The following is a 22,355-nucleotide window of genomic DNA, read 5'->3' on the forward strand; positions in this document are numbered from 1 at the left end:
GGCTATTCTTAGTGATCAGTTTGACTACATCTGACATTAACTAAAACCCCAGCAGTTTAGAACACTTGTGAGTGAATTTTCTTAAATCATTTGAAGTGGGAAGGATACCTTTTGTCAAGATCTTCAATCTGGGCCACACCTCCTTGTGTCAGCCTATAGAAAGAATATAGAAGAAAGAACCTTTGTTTCTTTGTCTGATTGTCCTCACCCTCGCTGGCAAGTTCATTCTTCACTGATGTTAGAATTTGTTTCTGATGTTTACCTAAGACTTGCTGAGACATCTAGTCATTTACCTCCTGTGAGATCAGTACAAGTCAAGGGAATCTGAGGTTAGATGTCACTCTAAACTTGGAGACATGAATCACATCCAAACAGCTACACTTCACTTCTGACTATTTGATTAATATGTATAAAATATAGGCTTAAATAATAAAAAATACTGTGCTGTAGCTGCTACTCATGGGGGGAGGTGAAGTGTATCAGAAGTAAAAATAGCAAAGTACCTGAGGAACAATGTACTGGAGAGAATATTCACTGAGCAAGAATGGCTATTGCACCTGTTTCAACCTCTACATTGACTTTTGTTAAGACTCAAAAATTGTACATCTTAATCTTGCCATTTCTGAGTTCACACAGCTGGACCAGGTACTCCTGTGTTTCCTAGGTAGAAGGCCATGTGGTTATATTTATAAAGCAGTGGCACTTCATCAGTGACTTATTATATCCCCTCAAGGTTTAAATGTCCTGCTTTTGGAAGTGTCCACTCCACTATTCTGTAAGCAACAGGAAATAATAATGGACAGTGCTTCAGGATGATTGGCATCCAGAGAGAAAGCAGGTGTCTGCAGGGCTCCTTTTCTTCCTACATTTATTTCTAGCTTATGACAGTGGACAGGCAAGAGCACTTCCCTCATTGTAGTTAACATGCTAAAACACTGCATCATTAAAACAAATCTTATCTGGTACTTCATCATCCATATTCTATTTCACAATTGGGTGAGGAATCCTCTTGAGGCATTGGCTTACTTGAAAAATGTTATTTCAATTAGTTGGATATCATTCTTTACAAGATTTAGGTCAAATGAGGGGCAGTGCTAAATCCAAACCAAACAATATGTGTCTGCAATAAATTTCCATTCCTGAATTATTCATGCACAATGGCATAGGTGACTCCTGAAGCATTCTGAATTAAGTAGAATTGATTTCTCACTTTTTTATGCTCTGTTGTACAAGCCTTTTTGTACTTTTACTTCTCTCTAACAAATAAAGTATCGATTCATCTCCGCCGAACATGTTTTATTTAAACTTTGTTCTTTGTCAGCAACTTCATCCTTCCTTGGTACCCACAATTCTCTATTTTAACTTCCCAATTGTCTTTTGATCTTGAAGGTGAAGTTCTTTAACCTGGCTGTTTAGCATTAAGTAACAGAAGACTTGGTGAAAAACCTTCTTAGAACTGTGTCCCAGGGCCCTTTGACATTCATTCAGAGACTCTAACTCTATTAGACATCCAAAAACAGCATCCTTGAAAGTATTGTTTCTCTGAGGGAACTTAGAAATGAACAATGGACATTTTACATGGTATTTTGTCTTAACACTATCATATCTTTTCTTTCTAGAGCCATGAAAAATCAGATATGTCCATAAGTAGACTAGGAAGAAACTGAGTATAGAAACAATGTCAATACAAGGCACATGGCCTGAATAAATGTTACACTAAAACAAATACCTCTCTAGCAAATGAATGAATCAATTTTGTATCATGGTTTACTTAGCTCTCTGAAAGAGTTGACAGAACATGAGTACAAACCCCAAGCACATAGCTTGTGCCTGCTGACTCACTTGCTAGCATCTAATGTAGATACATGTCTACATATATATGATATATAATATATAGTGTATACAGTGTATGAATGTGATTTATATGTACACACACACACACACACACACACACACACACACATATATATATATATATATATATATATATATATAATCATATCATATCAATTATATTCACCACATACTCCTCAACTCCTACCAGATTCCATAATTTCTCAACTTCAGGATCTCTGAGTTTTTGAGTATAGCCAGTTAGTCCATAACCAAACAGTCCATTTATCACTGCTCATATATACATGGTTGTAGAGCCATCCTCAGAAGCATGGTCAACCTATCACAGACCATATGCTAAAAGAAAATGTACGTTTCCTCCTATTGAAGCTATCAACTGTCAATTGTTGTATATAAAAGTAAAATTATGCAACAATTGAATGAATTATGAAATATTTTTGTTGAGGAGACCTGACTTCCAACCATAGACTTTCAGTTAAATGTGGTAACCTTAACTTCTGCCTGAGTTTTCCACTTGAGTTAAGAAACCACTGTTTTAGACAATATCTCTTCTTGACCTCCCTCCATTTGTCAGCTTATGCAAGTAGAGTAAAACAAATATGTTTGTTGTGATTGATCATTGCATGGTTGGAGCCAGGCTTTGTGTCCTCTTCTTATCTAGGTTGCATATGGACTGCAAGTAGCCCCCAGCTAAGGTTCTGAGCACTTGCCCACAAATTCATTGTGAACTAGTCACTATTTGCAGACTTGTTGAAAATACCCAAAGTGATACTTCCAGTCACACAGCATGTATCCACATAACATCTCCTTTCTTTGTCAAAGCATGTTTTCTGATGTTAGTCTTGTGCCCTTTGGAATGACTGAAGACATCCATTATTCAACATGTGAGAATAGCTTTTCCTTATAAGCCATGGAACAATCTGCTATAGCCTGATGCAGCTTTCCAAGTCTTCTCTAGCACAAAGATCTGGAGCACATTCCCTGGGCACATTGTCTTCCTCTGCACTAGAATGGTTGCTCATGATTCACAGCTGAGGTGGGCACAAGTCTTCTGAAGTTTGGTGGCTTCTGTGGGAGACACATATAGACAGGCCTTTCCATGTAGGTATATCTTAGTTACTGACATGGATGTCTCCCACATCAATGTTCTCTCTGGTTATCAACCTGTATAAGCAATCATATGGAAAAGCATTGCCCTTTCAGGACCACATGGCTTAGCAATAGCAATTTGAAATGTTCTTCTCTTGTGAATTTAATGGCAGTTTAAATTTAAGTTATATATCTTGTTTATAGTCTCTTTCTCAGTTTCTTTTAATGTTAGTTCTTTAGAGATCCTATAACTGCAAATCTCAGACCACAATAATTCTACACAATTAATTCTCCCTCTGCAACTTAGTGCTGAACACTGAGTTCAATTCCCAGTGCTTGCTGATCTTGCTTGATCGTGCTGTACCCTGGAAGAGCATTTCCTGTATCTTAGTGATGTCTTCGTGAAAAGTGTCTGCACGTACCTTTCCTCCTGAGGTTTAGGCAACCCCCCTTTATTCTTTTTGCTTTATAGATGATGGTTTCAATCTGTTATGATAGATATGTTGTATAGTCTATCTGTTCTTGGCAAAACCTAGTTTCTCTTCACCATGGCCTTTTCAGGGTGGATTTCCTTAGAGCTCCTTGACCCCGCGTGTCCACCAATCATTTCTACAGGAAAAGTGACTTTCTTAACTTCAGTTTCTTTAGCTTGGTCTACTTTCTGTAAAACAAAAGACCAACAAGCAAACAGAAACACTAAAAATGTATTTCCAAATATATGTTTCTATTCTTCCCCGAGTGCATCATCTACCAATAAATAATTCAAACCTCCTATCTGGTGCCTTGGAAGGAATGATGCTCTGGCCCGCCCTGCTTGTGCTTAAATCTCTTGTGGAACACATGTGCTCATCAGTTTTTATGGACTTTCTCTGTATTAGGATTCAGATTCTGAGAACAGACTTGGGAAACTGACTCTGGACTCCAAATGACTGAGCAGTGGTCCACAGGCAAATCAATTGCTCCCTCAATAGGTGAGAGCTGGGAATGAGAAAACTGGCAAAATAAAGTAAAGTAAAATAAAATAAAAATTGGCAGCTTGTCATGATTTATGGTTACTGTCTTCAGTATAGTAAACCTTATCACAGTGGTTACTGCTTAACTACATCCGCCACCAGAGTCCATTAGAAGAGTCGAGTTTACACTGCAGTGTAATTCATCTGTTTCATTAAGGTTACGATTGTATTTATGTTAGAAGTGAAAGTGGCCTCCAGCTCAGTGTTATACAGTCATTCTGTGAAAATGCCACAGGGCACAGCAGTTAATAAGCCTGGAACTAGATTACAGCACCCATATTGTTGACATCTGACAAGTTTTAAGTGAGTGTCATTACTCTGATGCAGGATCTTATAAAAATAGACATTAGCATCATCATTACTAGCCCATTCCAAATAATTACAGATCCCATTTGTGGAGGCAGATAAAGGGTCTTTGCATATACTTTAATGAAAATATTGGCTTTTAAACCTTCCTCTAACCTATTCTCAGTAAAACCTAACTTCATTTGAGCTTGTGTTGAGAGTAAGAAAATCACCTCATCACAGAACAGTGACAATTTAAGGATGAGGATTTCTTGCTTGAGGTATGGCATCATTCCAGCAAGATTAGAAATTTCCATAAAGATATACTTCACCTACTCAGAAACTTTTGAGGAGTTCTGTGGATTGCTGGGAGCCAGCTCTCCTCTACTATAAATAACCAGTAGTGCTAGCTGACAGGGCACTGTCCGTGCATCTCCCTCAGTGATGCTCACATACCAGCATTCCTATCTGGAAGGATGCTAGTCACTCCCTGAATGTCTTCCAAGAACTTTTTTTCAAAGAGCTCATTAGTTGCACTGGGATATGGATGGAAAATTCTTCTTTCCTGGAAGAGAAAATTGAAGACTGAGGGAGTGCATGAGATATTACCAATTATAATTCATAAGACATAGAAGGGGCTGAAAAAACAAGTAAACAAACTATTACTGAAAAGGCAAAGGCAGTTCTCAGTTTATTATTTTCTACCTCATGGACAGAACATCAATTTGACACAAGATAGACTTTCACTTGAATCTGGCCATTAAAACTCACATTCAAGGAGAAAATTGCTTTGCATAATGTCTGACTTGGGCAAGGTGCACCATGAAAACTTTGATCAATACCATTAAAGACAAAGAGGGCAATATCAAGACCTAATACAGTGCTTTCTATCTTATAAAAATCATCAATATTTATAGAATGTGTGAGTAAATTTTCCCAGAATCATTTTAATAGGACATTTCAAGGAACATCAGAGAACAGCACAGATAGAAAGAAAGTGTCATACAGAATCTAGGGAGTCCTGAGGAGTGTGAGACTTAGCTGTCTTCAAACAGTAGGGATCACTGACAATGACATGATATGGGAAAGAAAAGAAAAGAAAAAATTTGGACACCAAGTTCAGGCTTCAACTCTGTCTTTATCTGTTCTTTTGCTTCATATTGATAAATTCATCCACTTGGGTTGCTGTCTCTTCATTTTAAAAATAAGATCACAAGGTATGGATACATGTATTGTCCCTTGCAATATGGAAATTCCATACTTTACCTTTCATGTAAACATCCATACTTCAGATGTGGGACTGTCATATTTTGGAAAGATTCATGGAAGCACCTGCATGATTTAAATCTGCCCCATGTTTATAAAGAATAATTCGCTGTCATAAGTTCTGTCCTTCTGTATTCAACCAGACACTGATTTTTAGATCCTGTGCTCCTAAACATTACTCAAAACCACTAAATTTTCTCAATTATTATAGCCACTTTACAATTTAATGCTTTATCAGTTCTGGTCAGGATTCCTGAGACGCCTGTATGTATTTCTGGTAATTGTGTGTCATATGACACAGAACATTAGTCTTACAACTCAGAAAATAATGTCTAAAATGTTACAATATTTTATGATTCTCATGTTTCTTACAATGCATTACAGAAAAGAAAGACTAAATAATTAGATTTCTTAAGATTCAGTTTAATTCCATGTGTGTGAGTGCTTGTCTGCATGTATCTATGGGTGTATGTCACATGCACACATGGTGCCTGTAGAGGTCTGATAATATTATCAGATTTCCTGGAACTGGACTTACAGATTTTTGTGAGCTATGATGTAATGCATGGAACCAAACCCAGGTCCTCTGAAAGAACAGTAAATAGTCTAACTATTGAGTCATCTCTCCACTCCCTAACCAGTTTTTCCAAACACCTACTTCATATGAGGATTGAGTCATCTCCTGAAGAGTAGCTAGCATAATAAAGCTGTTGGAGTCCATAGGCTTCCACTTGCCCCTGATTCACTTTTGATACTGCCCATTAGTTCCAACAAAGCTCTAAATAATCTAGGCTTTTATGGGTATTTCAAATTTGCCATCAAATTTCATCAGTTTGAACAGTTTCTCATCCCCCACAAGCTGTTGTATCCCATGACACTGTCTTTTCCAACTCCTTCACCTCTAGGAACTTTCTAGCAGGTATTCTGCCACAGTATATCTTTAGGAAAGAATTCTCTCTCTCTCTCTCTCTCTCTCTCTCTCTCTCTCTCTCTCATTTCTTCATTTTCACTAGTGTGTGTGTGTGTGTGTGTGTGTGTGTGTGTGTGTGTGTGTGTGTTTATGTACTTCAAATTTAGTTTTTTTATTGATTCTTTGTGGATTTTACATCATGCGTCTTGATCCTATTCATCTCCCTGTTCCCTTCCCATCTTCTCTCTACCTGTGCAACCTCCTCCGGGATAAAACAAGATAAAATTGAAAAGAAAGGGGAAAAAGTAAAGAAAAGAAAAATCTCACGTGAAAACTATAGTATGACTCAGTTTCACACACTCCTTTAGTCCATACATTGTTAAATCAAGTGTTCATTGAATTGAGTCATTGGTCTTGTCTGAGGTCTCTGGTTTTTGCTAAATCATCAACACTGGGCCTTCACTGGAGCTCCTCTTGGATATCCTGTTGTTGTCTTCTGTCATGGAGATCCTGTAACTTTGAGACTTGAAGACCAACACCTTCACATGCTCTAGTAGATCACAGATGGGGTGGAAGATGGTAAGGGACAACTCATAGCTCTGCTTCTGGGTCTGGGTGGTTGCTCAGTTGGTTAGCTTGCTAGCTCTCCTTCATCTTCAATACCAGGGTGAGCTCTCCAGTAGTGCCCTGGCTGTTTCACCATATGTAGTAAACAGGAAGGGGCAGGCTGAGTGCTCTACTCTCATGTCCTTGAGATTGGCTCACGACACTTACACTACCAGGGACAGCTCTACTGTGTTGCCTAGTTGAGGTGTAGAGGCCACTCTGCTCACTGCTGCAGCTGGTGAGAGGCAGGACCAGCTCTCTTGTTCTAATAACCTCAGAGATGTCTCTCCCATACAAAACAGGCCTCAAGAGGTATGGAAGGTACTTCTCTCCCTTGCCCATACGACCATATGGTAGATGAGCAGCAGAGCTTGGTCACTCACACTCATGGTCTCAGGACCAGCTCACTCATGCCTCCATTAATGGGGTCAGCTCTACTGTGTTGCCCAGGCAAGGTGCAGAGCCCACTCTCCCTACTTCTGCATCTGGTGAGAGGCATGGGAAGCTCTCTCATCTGTGGCAGGTCAAAAAGTGTGAGGGGTGAGGGCATCTTTCCCTTTCCCTTACCACCACATGGCAGACAAGGGGTGCAAGGCCTTATCAGTCTCATGACCTTACACCAGGCTCACCTGTGCCCCCACCAGCAAGGTCAGCACTACTATGGTGCCCAGGAAAGGTTCAGGGCTGCTCTACCAAGTGCTATAGGCGGGGAGGGGTGAGAGACAAGGGGACATCTCTTCCCTGTCCATGTTTCTTGTGCCAACTCCCCTACACTTATGCCCTCAGGGTCAGCTCACATGTACCATCACCAGCAGGGTCAGCTCTACTGAGTTGCCCAGGTAAGGGACATGGCCTGCTCTCCTGAGCACTGCACCTGGTGAGATGCTGGGCCAGCTCACAGGTTCTCCTGTCCTTAGGGGCCAGCTCTCCCACCTGACACAGGTGGTGAGGGGTAAGGGAGAGGATGACATCTTCCCCTTATCCACACCACCATATGGCAGATAAGGGGATGAGCCAGATCTCCTATGGTCACATTCTTGGGACCAGCTCACCAGCATTTCTGTCAACAGGGTCAGCTCCACTGTTCTGCCTAGGCAAGGTGCAGGGCCTGCTCTCCCTAGTGCTGTGGTTGGTGAGGGTCTAGATCAGTTCACCTGTTTGCCATAGGTTGTGAGGGGCAATGGGTGGTGGGGGCATGGCACCTTTCACCCTCCTTCACCACCTCATGGCAGACAGGGGGAATGAGGCAGGACCAGCTCTCCCACTTTCATGCGTCCAGGCCCAGTGCACCCACCTCCCCACCAAGAGGGTCAGCTATGTCAAGCTGCCCAGGTGGGGTGCAGTATCTGCTTGGCCCTCCAGTGCTGCTTGCCAGTGAGAGGTAGTACCAGCTCTCCCTAGTGTTGCAGCTTGTAAGGGGTGGATCCAACTCTATGCAGCCCTACTTTCTCTTTCAGTGGCAGTAGGAGCCAAGGACATCAACACAGATCAGGCCGGCAGCAAGGCCTCAGGTAGAGATATGACACTTGTCCATAGCTCAGGCCTGAAGAGCACCATGACCTAGGGTAGCAAGCAGGCCACCCACCTCAGCCCACTTCTCACTGCTTTCACCTCGTTGGAACTGCCTCTCTCCATGGGACATGAACCATTCTATCTCTTTCTCTTCCACACCCCTCCATATATTTGCTCACAATAATAGAGCCTATCAGACGCCGGTTAGGCTTGTGTTTTTCTTTCATCCAGGCCCATGGCAGAGAGCCTTAATGCAGCATGTGGATCTTTATCTCTCATTTAGTCTTCCTGGTATGGTAGAGGTCCCTGACTTCTCTTTCAGACCACAGGATGCAGCTTCAAACAGAAGTCATTTATCCAGATATCTGGACTGGCAAGGTAATTCTGCTGTGATAGCATAATGGTGCCTGACAGCCTGGTGCCAGAGGTGCCTGGCAGGCTCATGAGTGAATGCTTTCCACACCAAGTCTAGACCTGGGGAAGAGCTGTGTCAGTCCTCTCGAGCTTGACAGGAAAGACTTCTCTTAACACCCAGGGATGTGGAAGTGGGACTTGGTTCACATCAGTTATTAAGGATATTCTTAGAAATTCTAACCAAAGACACAAGAGAAGAGGAACAAGAATGCACACGATGGAAAGAAAAAAGTAAACCTATTTCATTTTCACTTAGAATAAAAATTTTGTAGACATATTTAAGAAACACGTAAAAGGTGACTATAATCTTAAAAGATGTTAAAAAATAGATATATAAAATCAGCATGTCAACATTAATTATGTTTCTGAATGCTTGTGGTGGCATAAACTCTGGTAAGAGAACATTTAGATAATAAGTAAGTACACAGCATGAATTAAATGTATATTACAGTAGTTTCAAAATCACAGAATAGGGATAACTTTGTCTGTGAGCATGTAATACCATAAACTGGTAATGTAATATGTTTCCAAAATGATTAATCAAAGGCCTGAACACATGGAAAGACAATGTTAACATGGGCTGCAAGTGTCAGCAACCTTAAAATGGCAAGTTATCCCAAATTGAAACATGAATGCATATATAAATGTTGTCAATATTTACATTGGCTACTGTCAAGAATGATTATGTAAATACAAAATTTGTAGGGCAATACCAAGTGCCTTGAGAGTAGGTGAGGCTCCCATCACTTGCTTCAAACCTTATTCCAAGTTTTCAGTAGTTATAACAGTTCAGTTTTTCTATGAGATGTGGATGACCACATAGAATAGGCATAGCAAAGGCTCAACATTTATGTGCGCAACTGGAAGATTATAACAAGAATACCAGATTTAGGAAGGAAAGAAAAATATTTGCACTCTCCAAGACTGAAACTGTTCCCTGAGACAGAGCCTGCCAGCACCTGACTGGACTAAGAGGTGAGTCTTTATCCTCATACCCGAACACCCCAGCCCCTAGGCTTTGGGCCCAGGGGCACAACCCTGTGCCCCTACACCCCCACCCATTGCAGTTCCAATTTCAGGCCACTTGGCAGGCAGGCATCCTGCACACAGGTCAGACTACCACCATCCCCCATCAGACCCTGTAACCCAAGCCCTACTTCCCCCAAATTTCACCCACCCTCTGAGACTGCAACTGTTCCCTGAGACAGAGCCTGCCAGCACCCAACTGGCTTCTTAGTCAAACATCCTGCACACAGGTCAGACTATCACCATCTACCACACAGTAAGACTACAGGTACTCCCTGAGACAGCCCACTAGTGCCACTTAAACTAAGAGCTGTTCTCTAAGACAAAAAGCCCATCAGCATCTGCTAGACCAAGAGCTCCCACTGGATCAAGAGTATCAGACCAAGAGAGGCTCCCTCAGACACAGACCCTGCTTGCCCCAAGTGGAGAAAGAGATGGGTAGATGCCAGTGCAAAAATACAGTGAACAACATAAAAACAAATATGGCTCCATCAGAACCTACATCGTCAGCAAGACCAGAACATCCCAACACAGAAGAAACACAAGATATCTACCATAAAATGACTTTAAGAAGATATTAGTGATCTTAAAAGTGGAAATGAAAAATCCCCTTAAAGAAATCAAGAAAAAGTCAAACAAAAAATGGGAAGAAATCAGTAAATCCCTTGAAAGCAAACAGAAAGCATCTAAACAAGTGAGGGAAACAGTTCAATATTTCAAAACTAAAATGGAGTCAATAAAGAAGACACAAACTGAAGTAATGCTGGAGGTGGAAAATCTGAGTAAACGAACAGGAATTACAGATGTAAGTATAACTAACAAAATGCAAGAGATGGAAGAGCAGATCTCTGGCATTGAGATATAGTAGAAAAAATAGATTCATCAGTCAAAGAAAACACTAAAACCAACAAAGTCATGACCCAAAATGTCCAGGAAATTTGGGACACCATGAAAAGATCAAACCTAAGAATAACAGGGATAGAAGAGGGAGAATACCAAGTTAAAGGCACAGAAAATATATTCAACAAAAATCATAGAAGAAAACTTTCCCAATCTAAAGAGGGAAATGCCTATTAAAATACAAGAAGGTTGCAGAACACCAAATAGACTAGATCCAAAAAAATAGACTAGATCCCTTGACACATAATAATCAAACCACTAAACACACAAAATAAAGAAAAAATATTAAGAGCTACAAAGGAAAAAGGCCAAGTAATACATAAAGGCAGAACCATAAGAATAACACCTGACTTCTTAATGGAAACTCTAAAAGCCAGAAGGTCCTAGACAGATGTTATGCAGATACTAAGAGACCATGGATACCAACCCATACTATTATACCCAGCAAAACTTTCAATCAACATAGACAGAGTAAACAAAATATTCCATGATAAAACCAGATTTAAACAATATTTCTCCACAAATCCAGCCCTACAGAAAGCACTTGAAGGAAAAATCCAACCTAAGGAAGTTAGATTCACCCATGAAAACACAGGCAATAGATAGTCCCATACCAGCAAATAATACCAAAGAAGGGAAACATACACACTACCACCAAAAAATAACAGGAATTAACAATAAATGGTAATTAATACCATCAATATCAATGGTCTCAATTCACCTATAAAAAGACACAGGCTAACAGAATGGAAATGAAAACAAGATCTATCTATTTGCTGCATACAAGAAACACACCTCAACTTCAAAGATAGACATCACCTTAGAATAAAAGGCTGGGAAAAGGTATACCAATCAAATGGATTTAAGAAGCAAGCTGATGTAGCTATCCTAATATCTAATAAAATAGACTTCAAACTAAAATCAATTGAAAGAGATCGGGAAGAACACTACATATTTATCTCAGGGAAAATCTGACAAGATGAAGTCTCAATTCTGAATATTTATGCTCCAAATACAAGGGCACCAACATTTGTAAAAGAAACACTAGTAAAGCTCAAATGGCACATCAAACCCCATACACTAGTAATGGGAGACTTCAACACCCCACTCTCACCAATGGACAGGTTTGCCAGTCAGAAACTTAACAGAGAAATAAGGGATCTAACAGAAATTATGACTCAAATAGACTTAATAGATATCTATAGAATATTTTAGCCTAACACAAAATAATATACCTTCTTTTCAGCACTCCATGGAACCTTCTCCAAAATCGACCACATGCTTAGTCACAAAGCAAATCTCAACAGATACAAAAAAATTTAAAATAACCTCCTGTGTCTTATCAGACAACCATGGCTTAAAGTTAGACTTCAACAACAACAAAAATTACAGAAAGCCTACAATCTCATGGAAACTGAATAATGCCCAATTGAATCACCAATGGGTCAAGGAAGAAATAAAGAAAGTAAGTAAAGATTTTCTAGAATTCAATGAAAACAAATGTACAACATACCCAAACTTATGGGACATCATGAAAGCAGTGCTAAGAGGAAAATTCATAGCTCTAAATGCTCACATAAAGGAGTTGGAGAAATCTCACACTAGTGCCTTCATAGCACAACTGAAAGCTCTAGAACAAGAATAAGCAAACTCACCCAGAAGAAACAGACACCAAGAAATAGTCAAATTGAGGGCTGAAATCAATAAAATAGAAACAAAGAGAATAATACAAAGAATCAATGAAACAAAGAGTTGGTTCTTTGAGAAAATCAACAGGATAAATAAGACCTTATCCAAATTAACCAAAAAGCAGAGAGAGAGAGAGAGAGAGAGAGAGAGAGAGAGAGAGAGAGAGAGAATCCAAATTAACAAAATCAGAAATGAAAATGAAAAGGGGGACATAACAACAGACAATGAGGAAATCCAGAGAATCATCAGGTCATACTTCAAAAACCTATACTCCACAAAATTGGCAAATCTGAAAGAAATGGACGATTTTCTGGATAGGTACACCATACCTAAGTTAAATCAAGACCAGATAAACTATTTAAATAGACCAATAGCCCCTAAGGAAATAGAAATGGTCATTAAAAATCTCCCAATAAAAAAAAAGCCCAGGTCCAGATGATTTTAGTGGAGAATTCTACCAGATGTTCAAAGAAGAGCTAATATCAATGCACTTCAAATTGTTCCACACCATAGAAACAGAAGGAACAATATCAAACGTGCGTTATTTGTAGACAATATGATAGCATACATAAGTGACCCCAAAAATGTTACCAGGGAACTCCTACAGCTGATAAACAGCTTTAGTAAGGTAGCAGAATACAAGATTAAGTAAAAAAAATCAGTAAACCTCCTAAATACAAATGAAAAAGGTGCTGAGAAAGAAATCAGAGAAACATCACCCTTTACAATAGCCACAAATAATATAAAATACTTTTGGGTAACTCTGACTAAGCAAGTGAAAGACCTGTATGATAAGAACTTTAAGTCTCTGAAGAAAGAAGTTGAAAAAGATATCAAAAAGTGTAAAGATCTCCTATGCTTATGGATAGGTAGAATCAACATAGTAAAAATGGCAATTTTACCAAAAGCAATCTACAGATTCAATGCATTCCCCATCAAAATACCAACACAATTCTTCAGACTTGGAAAGAATAATACTTACCTTTATATGGAAAAACAAAAAAAACTAGGATACCTAAAAGAATTCTGTATAATAAAACAACTTCTGGAGGCATCATGATCCCTGACCTCAAGCTCTACTATAGAGCTATCGTAATAAAACCAGCTAGGTACTGGCATAAAAAACCAACATGTGGACCAATGGAATTGAATTGAAGAACCTGACTTTAATACACACACCTATGAACATATGATTTTCAACAAAGAAGCCAAAACTGTACCATGGAAAAAAGAAAGCATCATCAACAAATGGTGCTGGCATAACTGGATGTCAACATGCAGAAGATTGGAAATAGATCCTTATCTATCTCCATGCACATCACTCAAGTCTAAATGGATCAAAAACCTCAACATAAATCCAGTTACACTGAACTTGATAGAAGAGAAAGTAGGAAGTAGTCTGGAATGAATTGGCACAGAAGATCACTTCTTAAATATAGCACCAGTAGCACAGACACTGAGAGCAACAATTAATAAATGGGTCCTCCTGAAACTGAGAAGCTTTTGTAGAGCAAAGGACATGGTCAATAAGACCAAACAACAGCCTACAGAATGGGAAAAGATCTTCACCAACCCCACATCTGACAGAGGGCTGATCTCCAAAATATATAAAGAACTCAAAAAAGCTAGGCATCAAAATACTGAACAATACGATTTAAAAATGGGCTACAGAGCTTAACAGAGAATTCTCAATAGAAGAATCTCAAGTGGCTGAAAGGCATTTAAGGAATTGCTCAACATCCTTGGTCATCAGGGAAATGCAAATCAAAACAACTCTGAGATACCATCTTACACCTGTCAGAATGGCTAAGATCAAAAACACTGAAGACAGCTTATGTTGGAGAGGATGTGGAGAAAACTTATACAGCCACTCTGGAAATCAGCATGGTGGTTTCTCAGAAAACTGGGAATAAGTCTTCCTCAAGACCCAGTTATGCCACTCTTGGGCATATACCCAAGGAATGCTCGATCTTACCACAAGGGCATATGCTCAACTATGTTCATATCAGCATTAATAACAAGAACCTCTGAACAACCTAGATGCTCCTCAATGAAGAATGGGAAAAAATATGGCACATATACACAATGGAGTACTTCTCAGCAGTAAAAAACAATGATATCATGAAATTTGCAGGCAAATGGATGGATCTAGAAAATACCATCTTGAGTGAGGTAACCCAGACTCAGAAGGACAAATATACTAGGTACTCACTCATAAGTGGATACTAAATGGGTGGGAAGGGATGGCCAGACAGCAATCCACAACTCCAGAGAGGCTAGCTAACAGGAAAAGACCCTAGGAGGGACTCATGTATGATCCTGTGACGGAGAAGTGGATGAGATCTCCATGAGTGAGCTTGGTGTTGGGGTCATGGGTTGGCAGAGGGTGAGGAGTGGGGGTGAGAATATAGGGAAATGGGAGGGTCAAGATGGAACAGGGACAGAACGGGAGGGCAGGGAGGAAGGTACCATGATAGATGAGGACATCATGGGAATAGGAAGAGTTAGGGTGCTGGAGAGGCTCTCAGGAATCCACAAGGTTGACCCCACCTTGGTCTCCTGGCAGTGGTCCAGAGGGTGCCAGGACCAGTCTACTCTGGTGACCAGCCTAGAAAATAACCTAGCTGTCATCATAGAGCCTTTGTCCAGTGACAGATGGAGGCAGATACAGAGATCCACAGCCAGGCACCAGGCTGAGCTTCAGGTATCCAATTGACGAGAGAGAGGAGAGATTCTGCAGGTGAGGGACGTCAAGATCATGATGGGAAGATATGCAGAGATGACTGGCCACACTAGTGGAAGCACATGAACTTTGGACTGGTGGCTGTGGAGCCCCCATGGGACTGGACTATGCCCTGGCTCCAACCGTTTGGGGGCACCCAGGCAGGGGGATCATGATTTGTCCCTGGTCTACGGGCAGGCTTCTGGAATCTGGTACCTGTGGTGTGACACCTTGCACAGCCTTGGTGCAGTTGGAAGTGGCTTAAACCTGCCTAGGCTGAGTATGCTGGGCTCTGCTGATTTCCCATTGGAGACCTCAATTTGAGGGATGTGGGGATGTAGGGTGTTTTGGAAAAGAGGGCTGGGGGTGGGAGGAGGAAGGAGGGGGTGTCTGTGGATAGCATTGGAGAGAGTAGAAAATTTCTTAATAAAGAAAAATGAAAAAAAAGAAAGAAAAAATTCATTCTTTTGCTAAAAAAAGAAAAATATTTCCACCACATTTTCAGCAACTATTTAAAACATATTTTAAAAAAATCTAAACTTTGATCACTATTAAGACATCTATAAGAAACAGCAAGATACCTATCTCATTAATTAAGAAGGCTCTGTTGTCAAAACTGACAACTTGATTTGGATTGTAGACCATCAAACAGTGAACTCTTCAATGGTGTCTTCTGACCTTCACACATAGGGCGTATCACATATGCACACATATATATGTATGACACACACATGCACATATATACACATACTACACACAAACACATATGCAAGCATTTTTAGATTTATGATAATAAATAAAAAGTAACCAAATTTTAAAACCTTTACAACAATTATGAAAAGGATCATATATTACATTATATACTATTACTTTAAAGGTTCTAGAGAAGCTATAATATATAATCATTATCACTACAACCTGGAATCAGGTAAGGATTTCTTAAAATAGGCACAGAATATTATAAATATAAAATTCAAAAAGATAAATATAACATAAATTGAGATTTCTCATTGACTAACAAGAATACTTAGGAAAAATGAATGTACAAGTAATAGGCAGGACGAAATTATTTATAATAACAAAGACTGTGTGTTCAGTTTGTGGAGTCCCTCCCAAGCACATCACATACAGGCAGCACTAAATGATTCCGTGAGTATTACTAAGGATACAGAGAGAAAGAGAGAGAGGAGAACAGAAAGATATATATATATATATATATATATATATATATATATATATATATATATATATATATAAAGAGAGAGAGAGAGAGAGAGAGAGAGAGAGAGAGAGAGAGAGAAATTGGGAGGTAAAAGTGCTAGGTGGAAGTCAAGGGGAGAAGATGGAAGGAAGATAGATTTTATTAAAATATATTACATGCATATACATCTATTTTATACATATGTGAGGGGGGCAATGGAGGGTAGGGAATGGAGATGAGAATATACGGGAACAAAATGGACAAGCTATATTTTGTTAAGAATCCTAAAGAACCAATGCTGTCTTTCTTTTTGTGTGGAAAAAAAATACACAAAGGACATGTGATCATTTGTATAGTATTCCTACAAAATTCCATATCACCATGTGTTACATTTATATTCTCAGGAAAATTTAAAATTCATTCCTCAAAACTGTGAAAAAATATTTTCAAATACCTCAAGTTGATCAGATCAATCCAAATGAGAATGTACTGCAAAATAACTGGTCTCTACTTATTGAACATAGTTTGGAAACTTTCAATATTTACTCTAATCTTGGTATTGTTTTTCTTTTTAAAAGAAGTTTAAAACTCCAGTTTTAATCGTTTTTGTGGTATTACCCACAAAAGATGTACATATCTGCATACATACCCTCAGACACAGAAACATATGAAGTGTGATGGAAATAAAGATTAATACAGCAAAAGCACCTAGATCTCAACAAATGGCTCTTTCTAGATTTTTTCTCTTGGAAGCAGAAGTCTGTAGGTGCTCATGTTATCCAACAGCATTCTACCACAAGTACAGTGAATTAATTTCCCTGTTAAAGGTCAGTCCTAATGTATACTCAGAGAAGATGTGTCTTCTGTTTGCTTCCTAGGCTGGCTCCTCACCCTTGCTCATTCTCCTCTGCCTCCACTGCCTTCTTCACTATGAACTTTCTCAGAGACATTCCTTTCCAGGCTTGTGCTATGTGATGTTCCTTCTTCTGTGTCTGTCTTTGCTCTGATGTGACCAACTCATTTCCTTATTGCAGATCGACAACCCCCAAAGCAGTATTCTGGTCTTCACATCAGAAATAGCTTGTATTGTCATTCTCTGTCTTCTTTGGCCTGTTTGACATTTCTTTATTAAATGCAGAGATCACTGGGGCTATCATACTTTCATTTTCTCTTTATTATTAACCCACTTTGGAATGTGTGACTAGAAAATACTATATTCATATCCATGCGATCAGATTACACAGAATCAGCTGGCTTATATTATCAACTTGGTAAGTAAGCACAGGGAAAATAAATTAGTGAATCTATAAAATGCAGACATTATTATTTGGTGGCTGTAATGGTGAATGTATAAAAGAGAAAATAAATAAATCTCTATACTTTACTAAAGCTCAAGACTGAGACAAGTTCACTCAGCATTCCTGTCTGTTGTTTGCCTCTCTGTGTGCTTGCATTTTTCATACTTAAGTACATTCTGAGAAATTGAGCAATGTCCACAGTATCCTGTCCACATGTCCTCTTCCAGGGTACCCTACTCAAGGATCCCGATATGTCCATAATCATTATATTTCCTTATATACACTGAGAAAGTATATAGAATTCTCAGAACTTCAATGTTACTCTGCAACATGGCCTAATCTTTAGAATTGTCTTTAATCTCCTTCTTGCCATTATTTTTTTCTCATTGTGCCTTATCTCTCTTAAATGTCTTGATTTTGAGAAGACTGCTGTATTATGTTAGTTAAAGAGAGGGGCAGGATCTCCTACTCATCAAAAATTACCCCAAATAATGGAACCAAATGATCATGTAACTTGAAACATGAGTGGAATCCAGGTAGGCCTCAAAGAATTTGGCCAAATAATTGGATAACAGTGTGCTATTATGCAGTTCAACAATTGTTGCCAACAAATGGTTAAAACTATGAATATTGATTAATGAATTAATGATGAATGAAGGTTTAGCACAGAGTGTTAAATGTGTTGCACAATGAAATTCAGTGGGCTGATAGTTCAGTCAGTGTTGATTGTAGGTGTCAGAGTTGGTTTTGTGTTACAAAGGCTGTAACCCCCACCAAAGCCTCCAGCTTGGGCAGGTTATTCAGACTTGTAAGCAAAACAAAAGAGCTGCAACTAGATGAAAGGTAAGTGTCAGTTCCACAGTAACACACCACAACTCCAGGTTGGTTAAGCTGTTACCAACACAACAATTTAAACAACGACAAAATGCTTAAAGCAAACAAAAGTACATTTTTAGGACTCCTATAACTTTAATGAAAATATGATTATATATCTCAAGGGGCATGAGGTCAACCCTGCTGTAGGATGGTATGCTTTTATGAGGCATAAATGCCCTTTCTGGGATTCCCAGCTTTGCAAAGTATCTAAGTCTAATTAAATCCCTTTGTGCAAACTTTAAATACACTTAATTAAAATAGGTAGACTCAGGATGATTAATTCTAAAAGTAAGTAGGTTAAAGTGCAGGCTCATTTCTTCTGCTAATTAGCTGAAGGATGATCTTCCTTGCCAAGGGGCAAAATGGCAGGAGATTCATTTCTTCATTTCAAATCTGTTTTTAAATGTCTTTTTGAAGCCTTTAGGCTTTGGAATTTAAATTCTATAAAAATTGAATGCCAAGGATTATTTCTTCTTATTTTATACTTAGTTAAACCCAAGACAGGGCTCAGTAAGATCCAAGGATTATAGAGTGCCCAATGGCTGTTGAATTCATACACTTGGTCAGCAAAACTGGCCACATGGCAGTTTTATGTGCTTTTCAATACTCTTGAGAGACTAGCCTAGCTTCATCTGTTATGATAGTTTTCAGAAACTGTGGCTCACTCATTTAAGTTTTGATTCTTCAAAATACTAAGCTTGAAATTGATGTGGCAAATTCATCATGATGGCAGCCATAACTGTCCTTATGGGCTTAAACTCCTGCCCAGAGGTTGGTAGGGTGACCTGACTTAAGTTGTGTGGAAGGAGGAGTCTTCACAGAATGACTCCTATAATTATTTCTATAATATTAAATAATACTGCCCTGTTACAAAAAAAAAAAAACACATTTATGGCATATGCCTTCTAGAAACTGCACTGCTGTGTTCTTGTCTAGATTTGCATCAATTTTCTGTTCCTTCTCCTTTTTTCTGCACAATATGATGGAGATGCCCAGTAACATGATGAAATCTCTCTAAAGTCTCTTCAAATGAGACTCTGTATAATAATATAAAATTTCCTCCATGAAATTTCATCACACTGCAATTCATATGTGATGTGAATCTGAAGGAAGGATTCCCCATCCTCTCAGGTATCTGGCAAACCTGGTAACACAATGATAGGCCTCTGCACACATAGAAGGCTAAGTTCCATGCAGTACCTTCGCATCAAATGAGCTGTCCTCAACTGGTCCCACGTTTTTTCTAATATTACCTTCTTGTAAATCTATCTTCATTGTCAATCTTAATTCAGGTTGTGTTTTTGTCTTTAGGTGAGAGGATACATGTCTGAGTATGGCACACATTTATGTGCCATATATGACATATGACATATAAATATAGTCTATGCATAAACCAATACTGCATACTAATAAGCTGAAAGAATTACCAGGCAGAGAGGTAGGGGTGTGTATGTGTGTGTGTGTGTGTGTGTGTGTGTGTGTGTGTGTGTGTGTGTTCATGTATGTTCAGGAGGAGGCCAGAGGATAACCTATCTGCAATTCCTTAGTGCCAATCACCTTGGTATGTGTTATTTCACTTTGTTTTGTTTTACATTTTTTGAGACAGGTTTTTGGAAGGGCCTTGTATTGTTCTAGTAGGCTAACTGGCTAACTGGCAAGCCACAAGGATCTGCCTTTCTTCAGTATGGTTATAAACATATGTTACCATGTCCAGGTTTTTTGCATATGTTCTGGTTCTCATGCTTGCATAGCAAATGTTCTACTAACTGAAATACTTCCAGAGGCTCTAATGCAATTTTCTTTCATTTATTTTGTAATATTATTAAAGTCCCTGTTCTAGACTCTGAAACAAATTATAGTTCTGCTCGGCAGCTTACTTTCAAATGATAGAATTATATTTAGGCAGACAAATATGAGTATAGTTCTTGAATAAGTTACATTATTGCTTTTAAATTATTTTTAATAATGAGCATATGCATATGTGTGAGTATGGGTTTTTGGATGTGAGTACAGTACCAGGGGAGGCCAAAAAGGGGCATAGTATCCCCTATGCTCTATGGCTTAGGCCTTGAGTTATCAGTGGCTGTCAACTGCCTGAAGTGGGTACTAGGAGCCAAAAACTTTGGTCCTCTGAAAGAACAGTATACACTGTCAACTGCTGGTCCATGTCTCCAGTCCCTCAACTAACACACTTTTAAAATAATCTTTATTTTGGAAAGGTATTAGTTTATAACATAAATAGCAGGAATTTATAGAAATTTTCTATTTGTCTTCCCCATATGCATATCTCCTTCACTATCAGTCTCCCCATCAGTATAGTGTACTTGTTACAGTTGAAGATTGGATGTATCTCAAGACCCACAGGGTTTAGTCTTGATGTTGTACTTATAAAGACAACAGTCACTGTACAATGACATGTGTCTGTCATATAGAATCGCAACAGCATTTTCAGTGCCTACAAATCTTTCTCATCTTCCTGCTCACATATCCATTCTGATACCCATTCCCTCCACTTAAAGCTGTGACCACTGAAATCACATTTGAAAATAAAGGATCTCATCTGATTAATTTTTGCATACACTGTCCCAGGCCTAAATAAACTTGTCATAACTTAGTAAATGTGAGATACTGAAGTAGATAATATTATCCTAAAACTTGCAAATAAGTAATGAACCTCTAGATGATTATCTTGGTTTTCCATGGAGTAATCTATATTTATAAATGGTGGCTATTTGCAACTCTACTTTATTAAGGAAAATGTAGAAGTTTGATAACTAATTAAGTCTGTACAACCAAACTCATTATCTACTCTTCCTGCTTTGACTGTTATCATGATCTTCCTTCATTATCTTGTCAAGTAGATATTAAGATCATCCCTTCTTTTTCTGACATCTCGTGGAAAGTATTCTCCAAGGGAAAGATATAAGGTAGTACCAGCCTTGAGTCTTCCAGGAAGATGAACACATCTGAAGAGTTATCCTTCACCAGTGCTGTAGCTTATGTCCAAGGAGAAATTAACATCTGTAAATGTTGAAACTACATATTGAGCTGGAGGTTAAAATTGTGTTCTGGAAACCTTTTTTAATCTACCCAAGGCCTTTTTTTCAAAATACAAAAATATGTTGCTGCTGTGTTTGAATCTGGTTTTGCTTTTCAATTTGCACAACTGCTTTGACTTATCTCCAATGCCCCGTTGCTTGAACCCAGGTCTTAGTCTTCTGTGGCCATGGGGTGACTTTCTTTACAAGGTAGAAGAATATGGAGTTAGGAGTATGGGATCCTGCCTTACTTCCACCACTTACTATTTGTCTTAGTTCTGTTTTTTATTGCTGTGAAGTGAAAACATGACTACATAAACTCTTATTGAGGAAACATTTAACTGGGGCTGGCTTACACTTCAGAGGTTCTGTCCATTATCATAATCATGGGAAGCATGTTGGCATGCTGACAGACATGGCGCTGGAGAGGTAGCAGAGAGCTCTACATCTGGATCTATAGGCAGCAGGAATTAAGTGACATTCACTGGTCCTAGTTTGAGCATCCGAAACCTAACAGCCCAGCCCCAGTGACACACTTGCTCCAACAAGGCCACACCCATTTCAACAAGGCTACACCTCCTAGTTGTGCCATTCTGTGTAGGCCTACAGGGGTCATTTTGTTTCAAATCACCATACTGGTTGATGGAAAATTCAGA

General features: G+C 39.0%; 1 protein-coding gene across 1 annotated transcript in view; it reads left to right on the plus strand.

Annotated features, from left to right (window-relative positions):
* The first annotated feature begins 7,373 nt into the window (after nt 1-7,373).
* Nucleotides 7,374-22,355, plus strand: part of LOC118597120 (tubulin alpha chain-like) — a 39,882-nt gene continuing 24,900 nt past the window's right edge. Inside the window, 2 exon segments of the mRNA XM_036208393.1 lie at nt 7,374-7,563; nt 8,481-8,534. Of these exon segments, the coding sequence (XP_036064286.1) occupies nt 7,374-7,563; nt 8,481-8,534 (244 nt within the window).

The sequence above is a fragment of the Onychomys torridus genome, chromosome 16, assembly GCF_903995425.1.
Source record: "Onychomys torridus chromosome 16, mOncTor1.1, whole genome shotgun sequence".
Classification (NCBI taxonomy): Eukaryota; Metazoa; Chordata; class Mammalia; order Rodentia; family Cricetidae; genus Onychomys; species Onychomys torridus.